The sequence below is a fragment of the Neovison vison genome, chromosome 6 (assembly GCF_020171115.1).
Source record: "Neovison vison isolate M4711 chromosome 6, ASM_NN_V1, whole genome shotgun sequence".
Taxonomy (NCBI): domain Eukaryota; kingdom Metazoa; phylum Chordata; class Mammalia; order Carnivora; family Mustelidae; genus Neogale; species Neogale vison.
The window spans coordinates 79,870,838-79,887,827 of record NC_058096.1 but is presented as its reverse complement, the minus strand read 5'-3'; the positions used below and the strand labels follow the sequence as shown (position 1 = coordinate 79,887,827).

The 16,990-nt window shown below is 41.8% G+C and overlaps 1 protein-coding gene and 1 non-coding gene across 3 annotated transcripts in view; both read right to left on the bottom strand.

Annotated features, from left to right (window-relative positions):
* The window catches only part of ARHGEF26 (Rho guanine nucleotide exchange factor 26), a 125,418-nt gene that overhangs the window by 19,695 nt on the left and 88,733 nt on the right, over positions 1-16,990 (bottom strand). For both annotated transcript variants that reach the window (XM_044251639.1, XM_044251640.1), the window contains one exon: positions 14,343-14,497. In XM_044251639.1, coding sequence (XP_044107574.1) covers positions 14,343-14,497 — 155 coding nt within the window. The remainder of the gene's footprint in view (positions 1-14,342; positions 14,498-16,990) is intronic.
* LOC122910962 lies at positions 3,601-3,707 on the bottom strand. Its single transcript, XR_006385313.1, has one exon. It is a non-coding gene; the product is annotated as a U6 spliceosomal RNA (small nuclear RNA).

Sequence of the window (16,990 nt, the reverse complement as noted above, 5' to 3'; positions counted from 1 at the left end):
AAACACGTCTTTGTGGTGGTGGTTGTTTTTTTTTTAATGGATTCAGCAGCAATTATCCAATATCATTATTTCTTCTAGACATGTAAACTTGTTTATTACACAATAAATAACACTTACAACTTCTTTACTTCTTTTTTAATAGACTTATATTAGAAAAAAAAAAAACCCTTCATTTCATTTAATGGTAGTGAAATAAATTATTTATGCTCACCTTCTACTGTTCAAACCCAACAGGACAAAAACTAAAAAGCAACTCCATCTCGCTAGCACGTCCGTCTTCTCCCACACATCCAGGCTCACACACTCAACCTCCTGAAAGTTCAAAATAACCGTATTTTCTCCTCTCGGAATCTGCTAAACACGAGATGAAATTCATTCTGCTCCTGTCCGTCAGGACCTTACTTGCTCATGCTGCTACCAAAAGGATAACTCTGGGTTAAAATATGTGCCTCAGCGGGCGGAAGAGGGCCGAAGTCACAGGCAGAGGCCGCGACTGACAAACTAGTGCCCCACTCGGCTTCCTCCCCCACGTCCGGGATAACACAGCCTCAGCGGGGCTGGGAAAGATACCCCTTTCCGGAGGGAAGTTGATGCTAATCAGACTTCCCCGTGTTTGTCTCTATCATTTAACAAACATATGGTTTACATAGTCTCCGAAACAATTTGGACCATGTCATTAGGAAGTTAAATTGCTCAGAAAAAGGCAAATGGAAAAACCACCTTTCCTTGCATGGAGAAGTTTATACGTGGACTTCCTCCGATTGTCTGATAGGAGCTGCAAGGTCGCCAGCTGCGCGTGGAGGCCGCCTGCTCTGCGCGGGCAGCAGCCCCTATCAGGTGCAGCCATCAAATCTATAGAAGTCCCTAGCTCTGTGGTGTAAACAACGATCCGATTCCCTGTTGAAACCTACCTAAAGTTCTAGTAACCTCTGCTGAGATTCTTGTCTTGTCTTTTTCTTTGAACCGAGACAGTGAACGATCTGTAGACAACAGGATGTGGTGGTAAACACATACCTCAACTCTTCTCCCTCAGGAAGGCATTCTTTGGTTAGGCACCCCAGACAACGTGTGGTCCTACTCTACACTACCTCGCCGCGTGCGTTAGAACACCATATACCTTACTGTGAATACTGGCCTTCTTAAAAAGATTATTATGGATCACTTTGAACTTTCTCACCCATCAATTTCTCTAAAGGGTGGAATTTTTCATAATGGGCCGATATTCATTACTTTTCAATCAGGACAGCATGTGACAACAGTGGACAACATGCCCTCATTTTTAAAACACCACAAGCACATTCATCCACGTGCGTTAGCGAGTGTAGGATGCCAGACACCAACCTCAGTGTGGAACTTGCTCTGGGGAGGAGGAGAAGGATGGAGATGGGATGGAGACACTGTAAATGCGTCTGTAATACTACCTCAGGTTTTTCTGTTTAGAGAGGAGTGCTCTGATAACAATATGGCAAAAAGTATCGCTTCAATCTAGATGATAGGTACCTCAGTGTTTCATAATTTTCTGTACATCTGAAATACTTTCTAAGCCCAGCTTGTAAACAAAAACTTAATAATAAATGCTTGATATATTAATAAATTAATAACAAGTAATAAAATAAATACTAATGAATAATTATATATTATATAACATATTAATAATAAATAATAAAATAAATGAATGTGTGAGGGTATAGTTGAAGTGACTATTGCATGATGGAATTTTTTTTGCCCTAACAGACAACTGATTATTGGCAGATGACATCATTGCCTAAAAAGATACTGCAAAATGAGAGTGAATTCAACAAAGTGGTTGCGTTAAGGGGAAAAAAAAAAAAGGGTTTCCTGTGTATGAATGATAGTCAGTTAGAAAAGGTAATAGAAGAAGTCATCTTATTTATAATAGCCACAAGACCCATAAAATGTTTGGGATTAAACCTAACAGGTTTCTGCTATATGAAAACAGCCTCCGGACACTTCCTTCAGAAGAAGGCCCAAATGGATAGGAAAGTTTGATATTATAGAGGTACCAATTCTTCCTAAATCAAAATATAATTTTATCACAATCCCAATGAAGTACACACAGCGTTTCTGGGTGAAGAGGGGGAATAGTGAAGCTAAACCATACAAAAAATAAACATGTAAGCCCAGTCAGAAGGATTATGAAAAAGAATGAGAGTGATCCAGCCTTAGGACACATCGAAAGCATACTGTAAATCTACAGTAATTCAAAGACTGGGCCTGGGCCAGTAGTTGACAGATGGATTAGTGAAACAAAACAGTGGGTTCACAAATTGACCCAAACACATTTGGGAATTTAAAACATAGTATAGGTGACATTTCAGATCTATTAAGAGGTTAGTCACCAAATAATACTGAAACATCTGAAAAATAAAAAAAAGTTTGGATCCCCATCTCATTAGTAACCAGGATATTTCCTTGGACCCAAGCGGAGGGCACATTAAGAGTCACTAGGAAACGACAGAGCACAGACCCATTAGGGCCTGCCTTGTGCCTGGGGAGGTGCTTTTAAACATGCAAATGCCCTCAGGAAAGTTTCCATCCTAAACCTTTCAAGCAAACGTTTTACTTTAAGTACATAATAAGGATGACCAGGAACAGGAATTAGGCTAGTTGACCAAGATGGAGCCAGACATTGGAAAGGAAAGATGTGGTGGGGGATGTGGTGGGAAGGGTTGGATTGTGAAGGCTCGCTTTCCCACAACCCACTGCTCCCCAGCCCTAACTGTGAGTCGTCTCACATTTGACCATGGTGTCGTTCTGGAATTTTCTTTTATAGCTAATATCTGACAGGTGGAAACCCAACCAGCACCTGCAATTCTTCTTCTCATAAGAGTTAAATTTAGAAGAAAAGATGCTATCAAGAATTGTCCAAACCAACATGTTTTTCTGCATATATCAAAATAGTGATGTGTATTCATTTAACATACTCTCAGGTTCCCTGCTCTGAAAAACACTTACTTGGCCGATGCCAAGATAAATGTCTTCTGAGCTAGGAGTTGCCTGCATTTGAAGGAATTGCTGCCCAAGGCCATCTGGCCCAGCACCCCACCAAAGCCAATGACCTGAATTTCATTCCTTAACACCTCCAAAATTTGATTATGTCGAGCACCTGTGACAGCCTGAAACTCTATCTTCCTCTTTTAATGTCTCTGTGACATTTCTAAGTCATCCTCCTTTCGGGTCCCTCTCCCAAGATCCTCTCCTAGTCCCCTGCTTTTCCCTCAGGGATTTATAATGTCTCCACCATTCTCCCAGTGTGCTGATTCACACGATCTGAGGAGGTTTTTGTAAGATCAAAGGAGATTCTTCCTACTTTCCTTCAAGACACGTGTAAGAATTCTTCCTGCGCAGATCTTAATTTGTTTCTCTTCCCCTTCTGAAAACAAGATTTCTAAATCCCCATATTTGATCTTGTGCTTATTAACGAGAATAAAGATTACCCTAGTTAATATTTCTGGGACAAAGACTATTGGTCTATACTGAAACTTATTTTGAGTGAAGACGGATGTTGATTTCAGTTTTAAAGCTCGGTTTTAGAATAATGCAAACAAGTGTTTTTTACTTTTGTTTATGTTTTTGTTTTTTAATATGGAATGCTTCATGAATTTGCGTGTCATCCTTGCGTAGGGGCCATGCTAATCTTCTCTGTATCATTCCAATTTTAGTATATGTGCCACCGAAGCAAGCACTAGAATGATATAAACAAGTTTTGATTGAAGTGCTGTACAAGTTTCAACTAATGAATTACAGTATAATAGGTAGGAGTTGAGACTTAGTTTAGTAAGAATCCCAATTCTATCACTTACTCACTGTGATCTTCAAGTTACTGACCCTCTCTGTGTTTTCTCATCTGTAAAATGGTAACAATATACCAATCTCCTTAGATTGTTGTAAGGATTAAGAGGGATAATATATTTAATATCTTATTGCACATAAAGCTCTTAGAATCATGTCTGGCTCACAACCAGTAAACGTTAGCTATTATTTTTAATTTTCCTGACTGATCATGCATTTTAATTGCCTGACATTTTGTTAAAAGCTTGGTAATTACAGGCACTTTGCAAACGGGCAAGTAGACTAAGGATGATTTGAACTAAACACCTGGGTCAAGAAATTCATGGTGTGGCAGCACTCCCAGCAAAACAAGGCACGATATTTATCCAGAAGCTGATTTCAAAAAGACTTACTTGCTCAGTTCCTCAAAAATTATTCTGAAGACTAACAAACATGCTGCAGGCTTCCTATTTCATTGTCATCATATAACAAATAGTTATAAGGACCGTGTTTGTTGGTAAGATAAGGATCTGATGTGATTCACCATCCCCCCAAAATATGGCTAGTTACCCATCACAGGACTAGAGGCCTCCTTCCCCTCACCACAGATCTCCAGATTCCACACTCCAGGACCCTGCGTGCCCACAGGATGCCCTGAACCTGTGGTCTTCAAAAAGGAGAGATGGGCAGGGCTGAGAGGTTGTTAGCATCTTACTCCAGCTTTCTCACTGGCATAACCAGAACCAGAAACAAGCTCTGAAGGACTGGTAGGCAGCTTCTTAAGTTGGTAACAGGGTGACTACAAATAACTAAGTAATCCTCACATTCAAGTTTCCTTCCACTGACTTCTATGAATGAAAGGAAAAAATACACACTGAATTCACTTTCTTCAGCCACAAAGTTATCCTATCTCTAATCAGTCGTAAGGGATGTTGCAAGAGAACCGCTACTACAAAATGGTACAAGCGATTCACATCAACTTATAAAAGAATAAAAATAGATCAATGGTTATTGCTCATTCACTTGTGGTCTGATATGGATGGAGAGGGAGAGGCATTGGGTTAAACACATTTGTTCCCAAGATCACATATCAGGAGCCATAAATCAGGTCTGACCACAGAGTGCCCCACAACTTTCAGAACTGAAACACTGGCTAAAGGTATCAAACCATTTTTTTTTAAATTATAAAATAATCTAGAAGCAGAAGGGCAGTAACTTGATTTGTGCCAAGATCTTTAGAGAGAGAAAGAGAGAGGATACTGGGAATAATAATGATACTCAGCATGTTTCAGCCACTGAGCAGGGACTGTCCATTGTCTTAAGAGCTTTTTTTTTTTTTTCTTTTTAAAGATTTAATTTATTTATTCGACAGAGAGAGACAGTGAAAGGGAACACAGCAGGGGGAGTGGGAGAGGGAGAAGCAGGCTTCCCACTGAGCAGGGAGCCTGATGTGGGGCTCAATTCCAGGACCCTGGGTTTATGATCTGAGTCGAAGGCAGACATTTAATGACTGTGCCACCCAAGCGCCCCTGTCTTTTTTTTTTTTTTTTTTTTTTTTTTTTGACAGAGAGAGATCACAAGTGGGCAGAGAGAGAGAGAGAGAGAGGAGGAAGCAGGCTCCCTGCTGAGCAGAGAGCCCGATGCGGGACTCGATCCCAGGACCCCGAGATCATGACCTGAGCCGAAGGCAGCGGCTTAATCCACTGAGCCACCCAGGCGCCCCCAAGCGCCCCTGTCTTAAGAGCTTTACATGCCGGGGGGGTGGGAGGATGGGGTACCAGGTGGTGGGTATTATAGAGGGCACGGCTTGCATGGAGCACTGGGTGTGGTGAAAAAATAATGAATACTGTTTTTCTGAAAATAAATAAATTGGAAAAAAAAAAAAAGAGCTTTACATGCATTATCTTATTTAACTCTCACAGAAATTCCATGAAGAAGATGAACTGTTAAACCCATTTTACAGATGAGGATACTGAGGCTCTAAAAGATTAACAATAACTTGCCCAAGATCACATGGCCAGGATTTGAGCCCAGGTCTACCTGATCCCAGACATAGATTTCGTGCTTCTTGGTCACCACAGCTTTTAGCATTGAATAGCAATGTCAACTCTTCCTATGGGCTGGAGGAACTGATACCCAAACTACTCATGACATTAGAGGAATCAAGGATATGTGGGGCAGCCAGAGAAAAAGAGGATAAAAAGAAAAGAAACAGGGCTCCCATACCTCTCCTATTCTATCTCACCATCCTGAATTTAGAACCCGGTACCACAAGTGATCAGAAATAACCAAGGTTTATGTTCCGGGAATACAAGTGCTTTGAGTAAGAGAATCTTATGGCCTTTTCAAGATTCTCTTAAAATTAATCTCCAAGGAAGAAGTTTACCCTGCGGAGGAAGAGGGACAATGTCAGGTGACTTCAGCTTTCTATGGTAGAAAAGCCTTCAAAATAGAAAAACTCAAAATGGGGTCAAGGCAGGCCATGACCCTTTCCAGGGAGTTTGTGCAGCTGTAAGCCACTGGGCATTCAAACTCCTTGGGGAAACTCAAGTTCTAACTTAAGTCCCTGAACTTATGATAATGATCTGGTAGTAATTTTTATAGACAATCCTTTTTTAAAACCATGAGGATTTATCATGTGTCTTAGAGTCCAAGTTATGTCAATATATAGAAGATTTATGTAACAAGGAATCAGAGAGTAAAAATCCACGGCCTTAAATGTCTTCAAGAAGGAAATGTCATGAAAAGGAAACTCTTCCCTACACTTTGACGCTAGATTATCGAAAGGCAGAGAAAAGCTCACAAGTACAATTTGGTACTGGTTCTAATTTTCTCCTAGATCAGTAAGGGTGTTTATCAAAACAAACAAAGAAATGTACCAAGTGTCTAGATTATTTTTCCCAATGGTGTTACAGGATGGCAGAAAAGTGAAAATAGTCTAGAAAAATGAAGTTTAAAAAGAACAAGCATAGGGACACCTGGGTGGCTCAGTCAGTTAAGCATCTGTCTTTGGCTCAGGTCATGAATGATCCCAGGGTCCTGGAACCGAGTCCCGCATCTGGCTCCCTGCTCAGCGGGAAGCCTGCTTTTCCCTCTCCCTCTGGCAGCTGCTCCCCCTGCTTGTGTTCCCTCTCTCTCTCCCTGACAGACAAACAACTAAAATCTTTAAAGAGAATAGGCATCAAGAAATTGTTCTGAGAGGGGCTGTGGAGTCAGAAACTCAGATTAGAATCCTGGCTTTGCTGAAAGCCACTCCCTCTCTCTGCCTCAGGGTCCTCGGCCATAAAATGGAAATAGTACTAATCCTAGGTTGTTCTGACAACTCAGTGTTGTGTTCCCTGTGCACTTGGAGCACTGCTACTGGTATACTGTTAATGCTCCATAACACGGGTTCTTATCATCACGATCACTCTTACTATCACTACTCCTCTAACTGCAGGAAATACCTGAAAACACCATGGTCACATTGTTTGTGGGTGGAGAATTCAAGAGAAGAATGAAAAAAATCAGAACGTGATACATTACAGACAAGACTAGACTGGACTTCTGCATTCTCTCAGTACGATGCCCAATGCCCTCTCCCCGCCCCCCATCAGGCCCATGGATCCCCACGCTCCGAACGTGCTGAAGGACACATCTCGGCCAAGGGGAACAAAAAGGCACTACCGACAAGACACTCACATGAACCACAGCTGGATAAGCAGCAACAGCCAAACAGAAGTGGGTTCTAGATCTCCAATCACTTCCGGCTTCTTTGACTTGAAGGCCACACTCCCTTCCCCGTGGTTATCCAGAAGGCAAGCCTGAGTTCTTTTACAGCATTCTTTAGGCTTCCCAAACTCCTTGTATGTTAATTAGTGTCCCATGGAAAAGATGATTTCCACGTTGTGGCTGGAACTGTCTGATCTAATCAGCTGTCAGCCTCCCCTACTTCTCAATTACCACGTCCCACTGTGTCCAACCCTAGAGGACGCATCCTAGCTGAACTGAAACAATCATGGCTCTCCCTTTCCCCTTTGTCTTATGCCAGCATTCCCAGCCTCCCGTCTAATGATAAATCTTGGTACCCATGACTGAACTATGAGACATAAGAAGTCTTCAGGGAATTGTCTGAGGAAGGTTTTCCTCTGCTGATAAAAAAAAAAAAAAAAAGAAAGAAAGAAAGCCTCTTGAGTAAAGAGCCCCCCTGGTCAGCCTCTATTTCTAAGCCTTGCCTCCCTCCTATGTCTTTGAACAAAATCATGAGGCTTGGACCTGCAGAAGCCATCTGCGACTGTGAAGGTATCTGCCTGGGGGCAAAAAGTGGAGAGAGCACAGTACAGCTGAAGAACGGACAAGGGCTTAGTTACTTGTGACCACGGAGCCCAGACTGCCCCACTTTGTCACATGTTGCAGAGGGAAGGAACTGTCTAGAGGATCTGAACCACTGTTATCTGAGAATTGCTGCATACAGCCAAAAGCTTTCCTAAGTGATCCAACAGTGAATCTCCCAAAGAGAAATGGAGATGGAGGGTTTCCCAAGCTCACCTGACTTGCTGTGTGTATGTGTGTGTCCGTGTGTGTGTGTGTGTGTGTGTGTGATGATTCACCAGTTTTATTACTTTAAACCCTTTAGTATGATAACATTTTTCCTTTCAGCTCAAACATTAGTTGATATGATAGGACAAAAGAAAAGCAGTACTAAAAACACTTCCTCTGTAGAGCACACTTTTGCAAACATAGTCCTAAATGTTTTTGAAATTGAGGTTATAAGGTAAAATCCCAGAGATATGATAAGCCACATGATAAGCAGAGGTCCAGATTTGTTTTTGCCAAAATTAATCAAAAATTAATATCTAAGGGAGCAGAATACAAAAATCACATCCTTTAAAAATAAAGGAGAATTCATGGGTGTCTGGGTGGCTCAGTGGGTTAAGCCTCTGCCTTCAGCTCAGGTCATGATCTCAGGGTCCTGGGGATCAAGCCCTGCATCCGGCTCTCTGCTCAGCAGGGAGCCTGCTTTCCCCAGCCTCTCTGCCTACTTGTGATCTCTGTCAAATAAATAAATAAAATCCTTTTAGAAAATAAAATAAAGATAAAAATAAAGAAGAATTCAAAGTAATTTTAGTTTGGGAGTAGAATGAGGGGGACCTGCCCCTGGAGTAATGCATTCACTCCAACTGTTTATATTTCCACAATTAGTTCAGATTTAATAGACATTTATAAATGATCATTATGGGCCTGGTCACTGGGCTACCCACTAAGTATACAAAGGTCAGCAAGACAGATGTGAACACAAAATAACACAAATGTTATGGCCAGAGATAGTACAGGGTTTTATGGGACCATAAAGCAATAGAAATGAATCCACTACCGACTGGATAAGAACTCCCAGTGGGTGTGACAATTCATCTAGACCTCAAGACCTCAAGAATAAAAAGGACTTTGCTTAGAAAAGGTTTGGGTGGAGTGGATCAGTGAGGAGGGAGAGAAGTCAGGCAAAAAAAGTTGTGCCAGGTCCTGGTGGCTAGAAAGGTAGTGGAGTATGTCTAAGAACAAGGGAGGACCACAGAAGGGCCATTTTCAGGAGATGGACTGAGTAGATGTGTCCTTATAAAGCATACTTTTACATTCCTCCGTAGAATGTCAAGTGGATGGGGGGATGGTGGCGTTCCAGTTAGATGTCTCATAGGTGAATTCAAGGTGTCTCCACAAGGGCACTGGCAATAGGAGAGGAGAGAAGCCATTACACGGGCTGGACAGGCGAGTGCGATGAGGACACGGAGCCAAAGTCATCTTCTGGGTTAATTGTGGAGCAACTGGAGGCAGGGAGTGGCTTTAACAAAGGAGGAGAGACCCTGGAGAAGGAAAAGGTCTGAAGGAGAAGATGTAGATGAAGGTAACCTATGAGTCCTCCAAACAGAGGTGTTCGAGTCACATGACCAAGATGACATTCCAAAATTATGTAAAATGGCATCAGTTAATGTTAAAAAAAAAAAAAAAAAGGGTGTGTTCTACGACGGGCTTCAGACATCATTCTTAAGCACAAATTTATTCATTATGTGATCACAATCTAACAGTGGTGATGGGCTGGGGGAGTGTAGGTTGTTGAACTGAGTCCTCCAAAAGTCTGCTTAAGTTCTAACCCCTGGTACCTGTCCAAGGGACCTTATTTAGAAATATGGCCTTTGCAGATGTAATCAAGTTATGGTGAGATCATCCTGGAGTAGAGCAGGCCCTAAATCCAGTAACTGGTGTCCTTATAAGGAGAGAGAGATTTCAAGACACTCTGAGACACAGAGAGAAGGCCATATGAAGACAGGCAGAGAGTGGAGTTACGCTACTCCACGCCAAGGAGTCCCAGGAGCCACAAGGAGCTGGAAGAAGTGAGGCAGGATTCTCCACAGAGACTTCGGAGGGAGCAAGGCCCTGCAAATATTTTTATTTTGGACCCCTGCCTCCAAAACTGGGACACAGTCCATTCCTAATGTCTTGAGCCGCCCAGTCTGTAAGACTCTGCTATAGCAGCTGAAAAGAACTAACAGAGAAGGAACTGCTTTCACTTCAGAAGAAATTCGGGGGAGGGGATTCAAGCCAGAGAGAAGGCACCGAAGGAAAATAAGGCAGTGAATTACCTCACAAAATAAGGCTTTTGCGAGTTTGAACCTATTTAGGTCTTGGAGTCAGTTTTCACATTTCAAATGTGGACATAAAAGTACTTGGTCCCTGGGGCGCCTGGGTGGCTCAGTGGGTTAAAGCCTCTGCCTTCGGCTCAGGTCATGATCCCAGGGTCCTGGGATCGAGCCCCGCATCAGGCTCTCGGCTCTGCAGAAAGCCTGCATCCTCCTCTCTCTCCCTGCCTGCCTCTCTTGCCTACTTGTAATCTCTGTCTGTCAAATAAATAAATAAAATATATTTTAAAAAAAAAAAAAGTACTTGGTCCCTGAGGCTGGACATGGGGATGGTCTGTGCACCGTAATGCATAATAATAAATAGGTTATTATTCAATACTCTAGGAGTATAACGTGGCAGTCTGTTCCCCTATTACCGTATTACTGTTGGTGCTGTGTCCGGTCGGACACATTTACACACCCCCTATCATGAAGGCAGTACTCGTTGACAGTCTGGCATCACCGCGGTTCAGCGGTTCTCAAATGGCAGCAATTTGCACCCTTCACCCAGGGATATACAACAATGTCTGGGACATTTTTGGTTGTCCCAACTGAGAAGGAGAGGCTACTGGCAAGTAGTGCGCAGAGACCAGGGATGCTGCTAAAACATCTTACAAAGCACAGAGCAGCCCCCACAACAAAGAACTGTCAAGAGACAAGAGTGCTGAGGTAGGGGGCACCTGGGTGGCTCAGTCTGCTAAGCATCTGCCTTTGGCTCAGGTCATGATTCCAGGGTCCTGGGATCGAGCCCCAGATCTGGCTCCCTGCTTCACAGGGAGTCTGCTTCTCCCTACCCGCCCCCCACCCTGGCTCGTGCTTTCTCTCTCAAATAAGTAAAATCTTTTTTTAAAGATTTTATTTATCTATTTAACAGACAGAGATCACAAGTAGGCAGAGAGGCAGGCAGAGAGAGAGGAGGGGAAGCAGGCTCCCTGCTGAGCAGAGAGCCCAATGCAGGGCTCGATCCCAGGATCCTGAGATCATGACCTGGACCAAAGGCAGAGGCTTAAACCACAGAGCCACTCAGGTGCCCCAAATAAATAAATCCTTAAAAAAAAAGAAGAAGAAGAAGAGCACGGAGGTGAGAACTCTGCTCTAGAAGTACCCACATAACCTGCAGTCAGAGCTTCAACTACAAAGAATTCACTTTCTCATCCAGAAGAGCCTAACAGGTCACGTATCCTTCAGAAATGTGGTCGAAGAGACTATTAATACAGTGACCCTAACCAGCCCAGGGCTAATGGAAACTTCCTCTAGTTGTCTAAAAAAAGGTGAAAACCCCTGCCCTGGAGGACAGCTGCAGTCACTACCAGCTCTGCAAGCCTGGCACTGACACACAGGTCACAGAGCCGAGGCGGCCGCACCTACAGCTCCGTCTATGGAGCGTGCTCAGCGTAAACCAGCTGCCAGACTGGGTCAGAGGAGGAAGAGGAACCGCTCTCCCAGGCGGTTTCCCCCGGTAGCCAGGAGCCTCCCTGAAGCTGAAACCCCTAGAAGACCCTTGGCTGAACCCTGGAATTACAATTAGGCAGTGGGTGGCTGGCTCGGCCCTCCAGAGTTGGCACAGGTAATTAACCTTTATCTGTACCTCGCAGCCAAGTCTAAATTATTGCCGTCTTCAAAGCTGTCGTATCTCCTTCGCTGCTACCTCTGGCATGCAAAGCATTCGTAGTTGCCTCCTTGAAGCTAGAGGGTAAATACGGCTGCGCATACTGTACATTTTTAACCGAGCCTGTTTATCAAGTCTCTGAGGTCTGCTTGTCACCGTCACCGTGAATTTAGGTCATAAACAACTTGAGCCTTCAGTGCTCTTCTCCTAGAAATATGAGGAGCTCATGGGGAAGGGCAAAAAAGAAATCCCAGTTTGGTAAAGGCAAAGATAGGTACCAAGGTTGCCCTCTTCGTTGGAGCCATATGTATATATTTTTTCCTTTCACTTGCTAATAATACAAGTTCAAACATACCTGAGCATATACATGTGGGAGAGCTGTGGAGGCAACACCAGTCATAACGACAAAATCCACCGTGGAGGGCAAAGCACATGGCTGAGTAGAAGAGCATATACCTTAATTCTAAAGTTCCAAAAGTCTATTTATTGGGTAGTTCTACGCAAGTTTGAGAATAAAAGTTGTGCTATATTGGCTTAAATACCCTTAATGTTTTCATGAACTCACTGAAGACATCATAATCAAAGCTACATTTATATTTAAGATCAACTTCGTCCTGTCAACGTATATTTTATCAAGAAAATGAAAAGTTTAGTTCCAGCTTTTGGTCCACTGAGACAGAACAAATATTTCAACAGCTGGAAGATGTTAAAAGTCCAGAATAATGGCATTTGAAGAGTCATATATAATTACTTTCTCCTAAAAACAAAACATCTCAAAGAAAGCCAAAAAAAACATATTATCTCATAGGAAACCAAATAAACATAAAAATACAAAATTATAATCCCTCCCCAATTTTTATTTATCAAATTTACTTAGCTATCGGGACTACTGAAACTGTCCCAGGTAAGAGAAATAATGTCTTCCTGAAGTTATGGCAACACTATTTTCCTAAGTATGAAAAACAGTAAGTAGCATCTTTAAGTATTTATCATAGTCGTAGTATGGCTTTTCAGGATAGACTGTACATAATTTTCATTTCAGCTGGACACCAAGCAGCTGAAATAATTTATAATATAGGCGAATTAAAAGAAGCAAAAAGAAAAGCTCATACTCTGTTTCAATTTAGCTTGAATTTTCAAGCTGAAATATCAGCAACTCAGAGGCAGAATTTAAACTATCTCATGATAAACCTGCACTTTTATTTTATACATTTATAGAGTACTGTTACCAGGTTTCTCTTTCCCCTTGTCTATCTAAACTGTACCCCATGAACTACACTTACGCCTATTTTATGCCAGCAGTTCAGCCCACCATCATTGCCTTCCTATGTGAAAAAATACCACAGATTTATGTTGTTTCTCTAAGTTCATATTCTAGAAAAGATGGAGTATTTACAAAGGACCAGTAAAAAAATACTTCGCAATCCCTCAAGACACTGAGTACACTTGATGAAGAATGTTCCCTAAAGAAAGACAGAGTTGGGTCCCCTGGATGGCTCAGATGGTTAAGCATCGGCCTTTGGCTCAGGTCACGAACTCGGGGTCCTGGCATCAAGTCCTGCATCAGGCTCCCTGCTCCATGGGAAGTCTGCTTCTCCCTCTGCCTCTGCCTGCGGCTCCCTTCCACTTGTGCTCTCTCTGTCTCTCTGTTTCAGATGAATAAATAAAATCTTAAAAAAGACAGAGCTGAGGGGAGTGAGTGAGTGTGTGTGTGTGAGTGTGTGTGTGTGTAAAACACTCTCCCAGCTGACTGACTTTATCCCCTTCAGAAGGAAGTACTGGTGTACCCCTCTCATTCTCCCAGTCACAGGGAGAATTCCTAGACCAGTAGCCATTAAGAGCAGTGGGTTTCAAATTACGTTATAAACACTCAAATTGTGCCCCAGCTTGTTCTCAACCAGAGCAACTTTGATGTGTTTTCTACAAAAATTCTATGGCAAAAAAAAAAAAAAAAATTCTATGGCAGAAGAAGTGTGAAAAACGCTGATGGTGAATAATACGAATGCTACCTCCCCAGGGATGTCATGAGAATCCAATGATAAAACGTGTAAAACCCTCAGAACTGCGGCTTGTGCACTGGAAAAGCTGGACAGAGGTTGGAAGGAATGATCTGAGTCTCAACTGGGTATGAAATTTAAAGAAAATGAAACATGGGTGCTACTATGATGCCACACGGGGAAACTGTAAGTCTAACATCACAAGCTTTTAAAGGATCATCAGCCCTAAAGGACAATTGAATTACAGAGCTTTAAAACCAGACGTATGGCCAGTAACATCACAAAATGGCTTACCTTTTCTTCTTGGTGATAATGAGCACGTCGTTAAAGAGAAAGAAGTAGACTTGCTGTTTAGATGTCCTTCTTGAGAAAAGCACGGTGTCTTCTACGTAGGCTGTCAACTCACCTCTTTTGACCAACCACCGGGAAGAGGAGACTAAAGGAAAAGGCTACAGAAGGAGAAAAACTCAGTGTATGAAGCCAAATGAAAGTCCTTTTAAGATTATTGAAGGGGAAGTTAAACTCCCATCTAAACAAACAATACATATCATGGTATACATCATTACTTTATAAGTATATAACAGTGAAATATAATTAGAGAAGTACGATATATTCTCCAAAAGAAAATGAAAGAAGAACAATTATTTCCCAATAGAAAAAAATTTTAACTTGCTTATAGGACAACTAAAACTCAATGAGAAAATACTATTGGGTCAGCCCAAAATTATTACCCTTCTGTAATTCTCCAAAGATGGACAGGGAGTCACTTAAAATGGAAAAGCCTCAAAAGGAAATCTATCAGGACCAAACTGCTGCTATTTTAAATATCACAGAACAGAACCTGATAACTATAGTTACAAGAAACAAAAAAGTCTACATTCACTTTATCAACTAAAAGGATTTTATTCAACAGGAAAAACCCTACAAACTATGTTTTGTCTACTGATATTTACTTAGTCATAGTCTGGAGAACACCTGTTCTTAAGTTTATAGTAGTTTTCCTCGTGGAAATTCATCCCTGACAGCATCAGGCCACTTTCCCATTATGCAAACTATGTTCTTTCAAAATAATCCATCTTCATCTCATAGAAAAGGCTGTATCCAAGGAATTACATACTGCTTTTTCTTTATCCAGTGCCCAGTTTCCAACTGAAAAACTCTCAAAACTACTGAATCATCCTTATCCTTGAGTTCTTTTTTTTTTTTAAGTTATCAGAAATGCCTATTGTCAAAAACCTGATTTTGAAAACTGTACCCAGAGAATAAGCAAAAGGTCTTGGACACATACATAGCTGTAATAGTTCCAAAGGCCATCCTTTTCAGGGAACAGTGATTTTAAAATAGCTAGAGGAAACTGAGGGTATAGAGAAGAAATAAGAAAGCTAAGAAAGGGTTTCATACACACACACACACACACGTGTTCATATATGTATTTTTTAATTTTATAAAGGGACCTTTGTAAGGAGGTTGCTCATCAGTTACAGACTATTTTCCTGAAGATTTAGAAAGGAAGATGAAAGATTATGGTTGACCTCAAACTTTCGAAGTTGGCTATTAAGGGAGTTCATGGAGATTCCAGCCCCCAAATCTCAAATCAAACCATTACCCAACTGGGATGGCTGAGACTTAAAAGGCGGTATCAGAGAGATGCTTAGACAACTCGGGAGGACCCTACCATCCCGCCCCAGAGGTCACCACAAGGGATCATGTGTCAGGTTTGGTCCCATGAAAGGGCTGCAGTTGTGGAGAACACAGAGCTAACTTGCTAGCGCGTGTAAGCCTACAGGATACACTGAGGGCGTTCTCGGCTAAGGGCCAGTGTATACGCCACCCGAGAGTGGTTCTTGGTTCAGGAAACAAGGGAAGTATATCTTTTATTCTATATAGTTTTAAAAACAGATTGACTTTTATGGATTCCTCACATTCCATGAGGCAAAAATTAAGATCTAAAATCAGCAGCAGTTTTCAAGATGTCAATGCTTTTTTGAAAGCAAAAATCTGGCATTATAAGTGTTGTTTGTTTCCAAATTTACTATTAGGAGATTAAACTCATTTCAATAGTTTTGGGGTTTTTTTGGTTTTGTTTTTGTTTTTAAAGAAGAAACTACTAAAATGACCAAAGAAGAGAATCCAGACAATCCACGGTAGAATAAATGAATGCCCCTAGTTAAGAAACTCTGACTTGAACTAACACTAGAAAAGAAATATATGAACAAAAATATTTCCTTAAAAGTCCTGAAATAATTTCTATGGAGAAAAGACTTTTCATTCTTTTTGGTTTTAAGCAGCATCTTAGAAAACTAGCTTCTGCGTAAAATTTAATTTTTTTTTTAAAGATTTTATTTATTTATTTGACAGACAGAGATCACAAGTAGGCAGAGAGGCAGACAGAGAGAGAGAGGAGGAAGCAGGCTCCCTGCTGAGCAGAGAGCCTGATGCGGGGCTCGATCCCAGGATCCTGGGATCATGACCTGAGCCGAAGGCAGAGGCTTTAACCCACTGAGCTACACAGGCGTCCCCAAAATTTAACAATTTTATAGGCCAGCAAGACAAAGAAGAGTTGCTGAAGAATAACTTTTTAGTCAAGATAAAATTAATCATTTAAGCATTTTAAAGATTTATTTATTTATTTATTTGACAGAGAGGGAGAGAGAGAGAGAGAGAGGGAGAGGGAGAGAGATCTCACAAGTAGGCAGAGCAGCAGGCAGAGATAGAGGGGGAAGCAGGTTCCCCACTGAGCAGAAAGCCCGATGCAGGAACCTAAGATCATGACCTGAGCCAAAAGGCAGAGGTTTAACCCACTGAGCCATCCAGGCACCTCCATTTAAGCATTTTAAAGTGTACATGTAATTCGGTAACTTTTAGCACATTCACAGTGCAATGCAATAATCATCACCACCTAATTTCAGAACATTCTCATTACTTGAACGGTAAGTAATCAG